Below are 12,238 nucleotides of genomic sequence, written 5' to 3' on the forward strand. Positions count from 1 at the left end.
TAGAAAAACGCAGATAAATTGATAAAACATGCCTTCAACATTTTTAATCAAACACAAATCTGGCGGAAAGTTTATACATCCAAAAGGTGGACATCGTAACCCGGCTAATGACACAAAATTGATTCTCCATCAAGATATACATGACAGGATGTATTTTCAGCTTGATGTTCAGGAAAGTCACTGGGGTTACATTCGACATGTTAGCAGCGGAAAAATTGTTCATCCTGATGGAGGCCATTTGTTTCCAGGTAATGGTACCAACCTTGTTCTTCACTCAGATTATCATGCAGGCGCACTTTTTGCACTTGATAACGTTGATGATTATATAATTCATAAAGGGGGTAGATTTGTTCATCCAGACGGTGGAAGTCCAAATCCCTGTAACGACACATACGTGGTCCTGCATGAAGACAAACACGATGCTATAAAGTTCCAATTTGTTTCACCAGACGACATCAATAAAGAAGTCTTGATCTATGGAAAAACATCGGTTAATGGTCACTGGAGAATAATTAATACAATCATAAATCCAATGGCAGAACATACATATACCATATCGTTCACCGTGGGAAAGTCCAAGACGGAAAGCAGGAGTTCAACTTTTGCCTTTAAATGGGAGATTTCCTGTGGGTTTTCAGCTAATACTGCATTTGGATCTGCCTCAGCGTCAATGTCAGCTTCCACAGAATATATGATAAAGAAGGCACCATCAAATACTTGGTCGGAGCAAAAAACCGTAACCAATCAAATCAAAGGTATTATTTTTGTTACTTGTTTACAATAACAACAATACTCAGGTGAAAGGAAGAGGTGTGATAATTATTTCTTCACTGAAATAGGTAAAACTATTAAGTTCTTCAATTCTTTTAAAGTTATGTTTGATGTACTTCTAATTGTATTGGTTAATATATAGTATGGGCAATTTAATTTGAATAAAATGGGATGGAAGTGTTACGTCATAAACATGTAGATATTTAAGTGCTAACATGGTGGTAGATGCATGCATAGCAGACCCTTATCCTGCATCGTTTCTTTTGGAATCATGTGATTCATTCAGTTTTTGTTTGTTACATTGATTTGTCTTTTTAACCAATTTATGAGATTGGAACATCTGTAAACTGCTGTTGTCTTAATTTTCCCTGAAAGGCAATTTTACACAGATTATTGTAAATAAGTTATTAGCAAAGAATTTTTAGTACCCAAATTCACATAGTTGTATAATACATTTGCACAAAATCTCTTTTTGGTTTAAGATGTGGCTCAAATCTAAATTTTAATGACAAGACATCAAAATTAAGGTTTTGAAGTTTTGCATGAACTGCAAGAAGTTTTCAGCCGTTTAGCAAATTTGTGAGTTTCAGTTGAAATTTTAAATACTGATATTCGATGAACTAACGCAAAATGTAATTTGATAGAATTACAATATTTTTTCTTTTCGGGGTCAAGGGCTCAGAAAAGTGGCCCTTATCATACATACCCTTTCCTATGAAAACATACTAAATATTAAATACTTATTCCGTTGGTAAATGTAAAAATCATTATGAAACTAAGTTCGAATTTCCTCTGGCAAATTCTGTTTATATTTCTTTATGTTTTTTTTTAAGGATGTATGCACCCCCGGCTTGGTTGTGAGCAATCCTAATGAATATAAATCCAGAAAGCGCTTCGAAAGCACCAAATTTTTTAACTCCTACTTTTACTTTCTAGCACTTGGTTGATTACCCTGCTTGTGGACTGTTAGACAACGAGAGTATAAACAGCTTATTAGTGCATAATTTATAACATAATTTTGTTTTTGATTTTCAATTGGAAAATGTAGAAATCATTACGGTACTTAGGTCGAACCTCCTCTATGTAACTCTGACTTTAGATGGTTAAGATATTATGTTTATTGCAAAATATTTAAGTTGTAATATAATTGCCAAAGAGACAACTATCCACCAAAAACAAAGAACGCAGATGTAATCAACCAAAGGTGAACGTACGGCATTCAGCAATAAGCAAATTCATTATGAAAGGCACCGGTTTAATAGAATGTGACATGAATTTATGTTAAAAAGAATAACGACAACCAATGAATTACATGTTCCTGACTTGGAACATGCAAATGAACATGCAAATAACTAAGGTGACTTGGTCAAACATGTGTGTGAGCGTTAAATCTTCCCTTTAATGGCACAGTAGATTAAAAGCATACCATAAGATCAAATTGTAAAACTCAGTTGGAAAGAGTTTAACTCGTCAGATCGTCACGAAGCACAACTAACAAAAAGATTTACGACTCAGAGTACCGATCTAAGTGTACTTGCCGTTACTGAAAGCTAGTTCCATGCACGTTACAACTAACAAATACCTATTTTTGTTTCTAAACAGAATATCCATTATTAAACAACTAATGGATGTAGCGTTATTACTTCATAAATAGTCTCAGAATAGCATGATCTTTTTGTAATGTCAAAATATAAGTATTGACAGGATAAATGTTCATAACTGTTTAGCAAGAAATGTTTAGTTATGTTTTAATTTGTTTCAAAAAATCAGTGTGAGAACTTATACAGACAATATAAGGTTCCTTTTGGTTATATATCTTCTCGAGCATTTATACATCACAAGTTTTCAATCGAGCGTTCCTGACGACGATAAATCCTGAAAACTACTTCGGACACAGAACATTTATGAGGGGTTAATATCGTTTTCATGCAATTAACAAAAATGAGATTAATTGACCTGATGATTTAGCGAATTTCCAAAAATAATTAGGAAGAAGAAATAAAATGACGGTATAACCTCTTATTTATGCAATGCTAATCAACTAATCTTTAAAAAAAATCGCCGGTTTAATTTTGTAGGAAGTTGAATATGAGTTTTGTACTAATATTCTATAAATATTTTCGTGTTCATCATTTATTCTGCTTTTAGTTTTTCCAGGAAAGTCTGTAGTAACATGGCAGTATGTTTTTGATGTTGCCCAGTGTGATCATAAAGCTATCTTCCATAGCAACATTCTGGCTGACACTGATTCTGTATGGAATGAACCGGAAGACTTGGCTGGTGTTGCATATGATTAAAACAAGCGGATTAAAATAATTGTGCATATATATAAAATCATTGAAACATTTTAAAATTAATTACTTATTTATTATCTAACATGATTATGACAAAACAATAATTCAGCTAGAACAAAACCTTATATATGTATCACACGTGATGTGATTACAATTAACATTTGTATAAGTAATAGTTGTAATTATGAGTAATGGTTGTAATAACAGTGTAGAGTTTAACTTGTACTAGTTTATTTTCATTTATAGGCAGAAATTAGCATTTCAGAGTGTTTATTAGAAGATGTGTGCAAAAAATCCTATAACATATGAAGGGTAAAGAAAAGTTTTGTTTTATTTCGCTGTCACTTTCAAATCGTAATTTCTCTTTTTAATTCTAGCGTAGATATAAGAAAAAACGGAACATCCAAATTCAATTTGCTTAACGACAAAATTAGGTGTAAGCAGTGACATGTAAATCATAGAATATATATTTTGTTTCTTTGATTAGAAAATGTGATCCCTTACAACTGATATCAAATTTTTCACGATCAAGTCATTTAAGTTGAAATAACTTTTTATGGAACGTTTGTTAAAATTCCTTTGCACATCTTTCTGGATTTTCGTAACATAATTAGATAGGGAAAATATGACTTCACACTTGTTACATTCCTAACATAAATCATGATTTTTGAGGGAAAATATACGAAATGAGCTTAATTCATAATTAAATGACAGATAAACTGTCCAATTACTACTGACTTATTCAGTTTCGACTGCTTGATTAATCTTTTCAAAGCTATATGAAATACAGGTTAAAATTGAGTAAAATGCAGCTAGTAAAAATGAAACCAGTAGCACGAAGAATGCTCTTTATATTCTGTTTTGACATCTTAGATGTAGCGGTTAGAGTTGATGAATATATTGGGTTCAATGTACACGATTTGTCCCTTATATTTGAGCAACAGGTTAGACACTCTTTTTACGTTGGCCGAAATCTGGCGTCATTGTAAAAACAAAACCTAATGAAATACATGTCAATAGTTCACTACTCAACAATAATTCAGTTCCGGATAATTGTTCATTTTTGTTTTTCATAAAATGTCTTATTGAATCTGTGCTTATAAACGCTATACTTAGGAAATGTTATCGATTTATTTATGGTTTTTTTTGCTTAGATAGAGACTAGTAAAGTACCATTTAATAATATTTGTTGATAAACGAAAAAAAAAAAAAACAAACACCAGTGTTATTAAATTTTTGAAAAATGTAACTGTTACTGTTATTTAGGAATGAAAAGCATATCATTATAACCTTGCAATTTAATAACACTTATTGTCAGATATTTAAATCAACTCAGGGTAGTATAGTGGTGTTATATTGCAAAAAATTGAGCAATTTGTATATTGTCTTCGCTTTAGTTAAACAATCGTATACAAAATAAAACACAAATTAAGATAATAGATGTATTTTCCAAGCAGAAAAAAATACGTTAATTTTGAGTTTCTAAAATTTCTGAAACAAAAATGTAACCAGATGTTTAAAACAATAATGAATAAGAAAAAAATATAGAAGTGCAAATGTTATTTGTCTAGCTAGTACATGATTTTCCATCAATCTTTTTATGAATAAAATTAGTCTTCGCAGTGTGTTTTTGTGCACTTTTGTGTTGACATGAAATATCATTATATATAAAAATACGAAAATGTGGTATGATTGCCAATGAAACAACTCTCCACAAGAGACCAAATGACAAAGAAATTAACATCTATAGGTCACCGTACAGCCTTCTACAATGAGCAAAGCCCATACCGCATAGTCAGCTATAAAAGGCATCGAAATAACAAATGTAAAACAATTCAAACTAGAAAACTAACGGCCTGATTTATGTACAAAATAATGAACGAAAAACAAATATGAAAAACAGCAACAAACGACAACCACTGAATTACAGGCTCCTGACTTGGTCATTATCTGTTATTATCTCTTAATTTACACAATTATTCGCCATTCCAAACTAAAAGTCAAATTGAAAGAATTGGCCCTGCTTTATTTCATAAAAAGAATAGCTATCGTAGATACAATTATCCTGTCGTAAGGAAGGACACATAGTTCTTTCTAAAAAGAAGCTCTGATTCAAACAAAATATTCTCTGTAACTGACATGATAAAGATGTTTGATTTCTTAATTGATAACATAATTGTTACGTTTGGAGGACGTGTTTATCAACAAACAATTGGCATTCCTATGGGAACCAACCCCTTCTTCTTTCCGACTGGTTCCTTTACTCATATAAGGCTGACTTCATACAGGGGCGAATGAAAAGACGCTAGTATTATCCTTTAACTTCCCCTGCCGCTTTATAGATGATGTCCTCTCACTAAGTCATTCAAAGTTTGGTGACTATGTTGAACGAATCTATCCATCGAACGAGAAAAGGATACATAAGTATATCAACAATTATAAACTTTAAGGTAATTCAAAAGGGGCAAAGTCCATAAAAAATTACAAAATCAAACATTAGACTTTATCATTCTTACATGGCACAAGCATTTTCCTAAGAGAATGGTGGATCAAACCTGGTTGTACAGCTAGCTAGATCTCTCACTTGTATGACAGTTGTTTATAGTTCCGTTATATTGACAAAATTGGGTGAACAACTCAAATAGATATAATAGTTTAATGTGATCATTATTGGGATCCAGCAGCCAAAACTGCGTAATCATACATCAAATACATAAAAAACGACTGATTAAAATCTGTAAACAAACATACAAATAGATTTAACAAAGAAACCAACAAAAAAGTTTTGTAGTTGATAATACAAACAGTATATAGTATACTTTTTCTCGATAAAGTACAAATTATTCAAATATAAAGACATGGGTAAACGATATGAAAATAACACTGTAAAAAACCTCTTGTGTCCGAATTGCACTTTTGGATCCAACTGCATCAGTAACGCCCAAAATTACAAAACCCGATAGGTGGATTCATAAATACCGAGTCACTTAAAGAGTTACATGACCAAAAGGAACACAATAGCACAAAGGAAAATAAAGGGCAATCTGTAAAGTAAATAAAATGATACACACACAACTTCAGCACTTTAAACCTATAACTCAAGACATTCTTGGGTATTATTTGTGAAGTAGACACTGAATATTTCTCTGTTAGGTCGTGGTACTTCCCGTTGAACGTTTTGAGAAAAAAAAACTAGATGCTCGTTGACGTAACCGTCAACGGAATCCATTATCATTCAAGTTATATGTTCCAATTTTTGTGTTGTAGCTCTCTCAATTTGGGATATTTCGGAGATGTACATTTTGAATTATGTTTAGATTACCAGTAATTACATGGTCAGATGGCTTATGAATATACGGAGAGTAGGAACAGGCACATGTCAGAAGGTTTTTCAAGTATTCTTCTTAAGATCTTGGAATGCTTGTGTATTGTTAAATATTTTAGGTGCAATTGTTCTGGTGTAACTATGGGAGACAACAGAAACCAATTAATTTTGAAAAAAAGCGGAATTTTAGATTAACTTCTTTTGGATGAAGTACGTTGATGATTTCAATAGCAGAGATTCTTTTTTTTTAAATAATTTGGAAGGAATTTACTATTGTTACTTGTTTAAAAAGACGAAAAATAGCTACATTACACATTACACTCATACTGTACATTGCGTAAACATTTACATACACCCTTTGCATAGTCTCACAAACGTCCATGATCCAGAAATTATCTCTATCTGTTCGGAAAAGAATACTCAGTAAAGGGCTATCAGAATGGTGGTAAATATTCTCAATGATGTGTACTTTTATGGATGGAGAAGGATCATGGTCCGATTTATTAAAATGGTTTTAAAGTCTACTAAATAGTGGATTTTTATTATCATACCGGTGTTGGTTCATTCTTTTACGCAATGTTTGTCGAGTTTCACCAACATGCAGTAGCCCACACAAGGTACACACTATTCCTTAAATTACGTTATCAATGGAACAGTCCAGAGACTCAAATGATTTTGTGTAATAGGTTTTACCTGTTAAATAACTAACGAACTCTGGTAGTGATTATCATATTGCATGTTTAACATGTTTAACATGCGCCCTTTTGTTCTTTTGTATGTTGGCAATTTGAAATAATGGGAACCGATTCACTAGCTGGGGGTTTAAACAGTCAAAAATATCAAAAGTACATGGTTTAATTTTTTAAAAGGTATCCAAATTCTTAAAGTAATAATTACCTTTTAGCTGTATATTATTCAACTCCGGTGTTTGCCGCAGGATATTCGATGCGACACACAAACGAGTGTTACAGTGTTCCGTGTAGCAATATAGGGTATATGGTAATACGGGCGACGTTCGAGCCGGCATATTCGTTGTTTTGTTGTCAATCATACATAAAGCTAACAAGTTTATGATGCCCTCGGGGACAAAATCCACCAGCAGAAAAGTATCTTCTAGGACGATACTTAACATTGACTTGGTGAATATACAGTTCGCTTCATTTTTTGAATTACATCTAGAAATTGACAATAAGGGTCGGTTGAGAACAGAACTTTACGACAAAAGAGATTTTTTCAGCTTCCAAAATATTAACTTTCCTTTACTATGTAGCAACATTCCAGCAGCGCCTGCATACGGAGTATGTATCTCCTAGTTGATACGAAATTCCAGGGCTTGTATTTCTAATAATGATTTCCATGATAGAGGGTTGTTCCTCACAAAGAAGTTATTAAACCAAGAGTTCCAAGAGGTGAAGTTGAAATCATCCCTTCGTATATTTTACTGACGCCATCACGAGTTTGTTGATCGTTATGGAATATCCGTTTCACAGATGACAACGGGTATGTTCCAATTGACGTAACTATAATCCCGTCTCCTTTTCTTCGGCTGCGACCTAACGAATTAGACTTATCACCGGTTTATACTAACATGGAGCAGTATCTGCTTTTACTTTTTAGTCTATGTTTTTGGTGATATCCATTTGACGTGGCTCGGTACTTATACATCCCGTCATTGTGTTATTGTTCTATGGTAAATTTTTGTATTCTTGTCTTTCATTTTTGCTAATGTGCTTTGTCTATATGCCTTTTTGTGTTTCTTTGTTGACATATTTGTTTGTTTTTATATTGATTAAGATTATAACACAATGTTGACTGCTGTACCGCTATTTTTGACATTTTTATTTATTATGTTTGTTTGTTTTGTTCACACATCGTTGTCAATATAATTGAATTTTATGCAACTGTCATACAAGTGAGAGGTTTAGCTATCTATAAAACCAGGTTTAATCCATCATTTTCTACATAAGAAAATATCTTTACCAAGTCAGGAATATGACAGTTGTTAGCCATTCGTTTGATGCTTTTGAGCTTTTGATTTTGCCATTTGATTAGGGACTTTCCGTTTTGAATTTTCCTAGGAGTTCGGTATTTTTGTTATTTTACTGTTTACCTTTCCGGAGCACTTGAGATCAACCCCAGTATTTGGTTGGGTTCGTGTTGCTCAGTGTTTAGTTATTTATGTTGTGTTTTGTGTACTGTTGTTTGTCTGTTTGCCTTTATCTTTTTTAGCCATGGCGTTGTCAGTTTATTTTCGACTTATGAGTTTGAATGTCCTTTTGGTATCTATGCCTTTCTTTTACTCAGTCAATTTGTATTATTTATATAATGTAAGTCCACAATTATAGACTGCAGATCATCCTGCCTAGGTATATATATTCAGATGGTATGCATCTGTAACTTACGGTGCCCACTCCTTCCTGGAAATGTATGTCAGCTCATAAAGTTGTGTGTATACATGCCTACGATGAAAGAAAAAATTGAGAATGGAAATGGGGAATATGTCAAAAAGACAACAACCCGACCAAAGGGCAGACAACAGCCGAAGGCCACCAATGGGTCTTCAATGCAGTGAGAAAATCCCGCACCCGGAGGTGGTCCTCAGCTGGCCCCTAAAGAGTATGTCAGTTACTCATTACTTTATGTGTGTACATCTCGACGATGAAAGGGTATGTCAACACATAACGTGTGCAGATGCCTACAAAGAAAGCGTATGTCAACACATAACAATATGAGAAACTATGCAGAGGATGCTTACGTCAACTCCAAAAGTATGTAAATCAACGCATAATAATCTTTATTTTTCCTTATGCTACGGAAGAGTATGCTTCTATAGATATTTTTTTTTAAATAAGACATCTTCATTGTACAACATAATATATTTGTGTACATTGTATTTTATATTGGTAAATAACATGACATCATTAAACAATATAAAATAATAGTCCAAGACATAAATGTTGTCATCTCATAACAGCACTATTATTGATAAAACAAAAAAAGTTTAAAACACTTAATTAACATCGATAAACAATATTGAGACTACCATAGATCCTAATCAGCTGATATTTTCATAGCTGATTTTATAACTCAGTGGTATCACACATTAATTCGTAATTAGTACGTTCAATGAATAATGCAAGTTGAAAATATAATGTTTAAATAATACGTGTTGCTTACTCAAATATGTTTCTAATGCTCGAGAGAAAATTAAAAATAACCATAGTTACACAGCATGTTATCTGTTCCCCCCTTCTTCTGAATTACTTCGTATAAAACCAAAGGTAATTCCTCTGGTAACAACTGTTCATAAAATACAAGAAAGAGAAAATTTTGTCCATTTCTTGAATGAATACTTTCCATTCTAGCTATGTTGTATTCAAACATGCAGTAATACGACTGAAGAAAATATCTTGTTATAATACAGATGGTCTTTTTGCTGCTTTCAATTGCATGTATAATATTATCTGTTATATCTTCTCCAGGAATGAAATTACACATGTTACAATGATGTAAACATAATTTCAAATTTCCGTCGTTTTCAAGATTTTTGATACACTCGTCCAAAACAAATGCTCGATCTTCATCTGAATATGACACAAAGGTATTATAAATATAATCCAAATTGTTTGTTTTCTGACTGTTTTGAAATCGGTTCTTAATCTTTGTTTTATAATATAAGAGATGAAGTCTATCTCTAAATTTATAAAGCATATCACGGAGATTCTGTCTTTTTTTATGAGAGGCAATTATAACTAATATTGGTATGAAGACGGATATAGCAGACCACGTGATAATTATTGATATTTATAAGTTCAAAAAATCATTAGGTCAGCTAGAATTCATTTTGCCTTAGTGAATTGAATTTCAAAATGCTTCCATTGTCAAACCTGCATTTATACGTATCAAAGTTATAAAAACGATGCCGCCTACTCCAAATTCAATTAAAAAGGAGATACTGTAACAGTAACAATTAGCTTATTAAATTTTAAATCGATATTTCGTAATGTCGGCTGGTTCACAAATAGTTCAGAAATAAGGTGCTCGATGGAATTGTTGGACAGACATATATATTCAAGTCTGCTTGTTTCGTTCAACGCATAGATATATTCCTCTAGAAACTCATCGAGTGCATTACCAGAAATGCTCTGGAACATAACATAAGTCAAGTTGAGACTTATTTGAAGTATACCGTTGCTACTTAAATCAAGACTTTGCAAAATGACTGGTGCTGGTATAACACTTTCTATGGGAAAGATTGACATCCCGTGGAAGCAGCTGTCTTTATTTCTTATATGAAGTTCACGTATTGTCGTATCAAGTAATAGAACATTCTCATTTTTCCCAGGAAAAATCCTTTTATATCAACATTATTAATTTTTAAGATTTCCATTGGTGACTTCGACAAGCTTAAAATAATGCGAATCACTTGCTGATGATGCTCATAATTACGGGGCAGAAGAAATCTAGTTGCACAAATTTAAGCTTTGTAAAAAACAAACACGTACCAGTCTCTATGGACATTATATTGCAATTTATAAACAAATGTAGAAAGATTATGCAAGGAAGAAATCCCTATCCCTAGAATTCTTTCTTTAGCGGAATTGACATCTAAATCTAGTGCTTCTAACTTTTTCAAATCTTTAATTGCCTCATCTGGAAGGATGAAAGTATCTGGTACATTTTGTTGATTATTCATTTGAACAGAAAGTTGTTTGAGCACTTCGAAATGTTTAAAACATCCTGGTTGTAACTGCGCCGTATTATTTCAAGGTTTATTATTGTTGAGTCTGAGAACTTACAGGTCTTTAAGTTCTATAAATGTCTTTTCATTAAGTGACTGCAGGTCGTTATTTGATAGGTCATGTAATCTAAGATCTGTCAAATGTTAAAAGGTTTGATTTGATATTTATTTAATATAATTGGAGCGTAAGAACAGATGACGCTACCTTGAAAGCCCAGCAAACATTTTCCTAATGATTGATTGAAAAGAATTAACTTCAGTACAGTTAGATTGATTAGCGATTGCAACGCATCGTTTTGGATATTGATATTGCGCATGTAGTTACCATTGAGATAAAGATCATGCAGGTTTTCAAGTCCACTAAACATTCCTTTAGTTACATTTTATTTTTTTGCATTATATGATAAATCAAGAATAAAGAGCTTTAGAGTGTATTGAAAGGTACCATATGGTAGTCCTTTTAAAAAGTTATTGTTGAGTTTAAGTTGCTGCAAGTTCACAAGTCAATCAAATGTATATTCATGAAGTGATGTTATTGTAGGATAAATCCAAAACGGTAAGATTGACTAAATGTTTAAACACATTTTTTGGCAAACTTAAACTTTCATCAATAGGATATTGTGAATTACTACTGAGAAAAAGAAACCGCAGATTTTGAAGGCCTGCGAATAAATCCTCATTCATTGTAATGATTGTGTTGAAAGATAGATCTAACAAAACAAGCTTCTGCAAATGGTCAAAGGTTTTATTCGGTATTTGTCTGATTACGTTAAGTTGTAGTTAGATGTTAATCGTGTCAACTGGAGTACCTGGGACAGCTCTCAGGTTTTTATAAGAACAATCAACGTGTAATTGTTTATGTGATTGAAATGTTTACAGTGGATATTTGTTTCTGATTTTGCTGGGACAATGTAGGTTTTATGACAGTCGCAACTGAACAGGGAAGTCATCACTAATACCTTTAAAGTTATAACTTGCTTCATACTGCATGGTGATTTATTCTTTTGCTGATAAAATACAAAGACTTTAAAATTGATTAAAAAGAAAGAATCTGTATTGGATGCACGTGAGACAACATCTTGAAATACTGAGGAGTAAATAAAGTAT

At 32.5% G+C, this 12,238-nt stretch overlaps 2 protein-coding genes across 2 annotated transcripts in view; one reads left to right on the forward strand and one right to left on the reverse strand.

Annotated features, from left to right (window-relative positions):
• Positions 1 to 4,685, forward strand: LOC127710049 (galactose-binding lectin-like). The gene is made up of 2 exons (XM_052215774.1): positions 1 to 755; positions 2,920 to 4,685. The coding sequence occupies exons 1-2, from the start codon at positions 29 to 31 to the stop codon at positions 3,066 to 3,068; spliced, it is 876 nt and encodes a 291-aa protein (XP_052071734.1). The 5' UTR covers positions 1 to 28; the 3' UTR covers positions 3,069 to 4,685.
• LOC127709633 (insulin-like growth factor-binding protein complex acid labile subunit) overlaps positions 4,534 to 12,238 on the reverse strand; it is a 25,830-nt gene continuing 18,125 nt past the window's right edge. Inside the window, exons 2-3 of the mRNA XM_052215238.1 lie at positions 11,728 to 11,841; positions 4,534 to 4,556 (exon numbers count right to left, since the gene is read on the reverse strand). Of these exons, the coding sequence (XP_052071198.1) occupies positions 4,534 to 4,556; positions 11,728 to 11,841 (137 nt within the window). The remainder of the gene's footprint in view (positions 4,557 to 11,727; positions 11,842 to 12,238) is intronic.

This window comes from Mytilus californianus, unplaced genomic scaffold, assembly GCF_021869535.1.
Source record: "Mytilus californianus isolate M0D057914Y unplaced genomic scaffold, xbMytCali1.0.p SCAF_7, whole genome shotgun sequence".
NCBI classification, from domain to species: domain Eukaryota; kingdom Metazoa; phylum Mollusca; class Bivalvia; order Mytilida; family Mytilidae; genus Mytilus; species Mytilus californianus.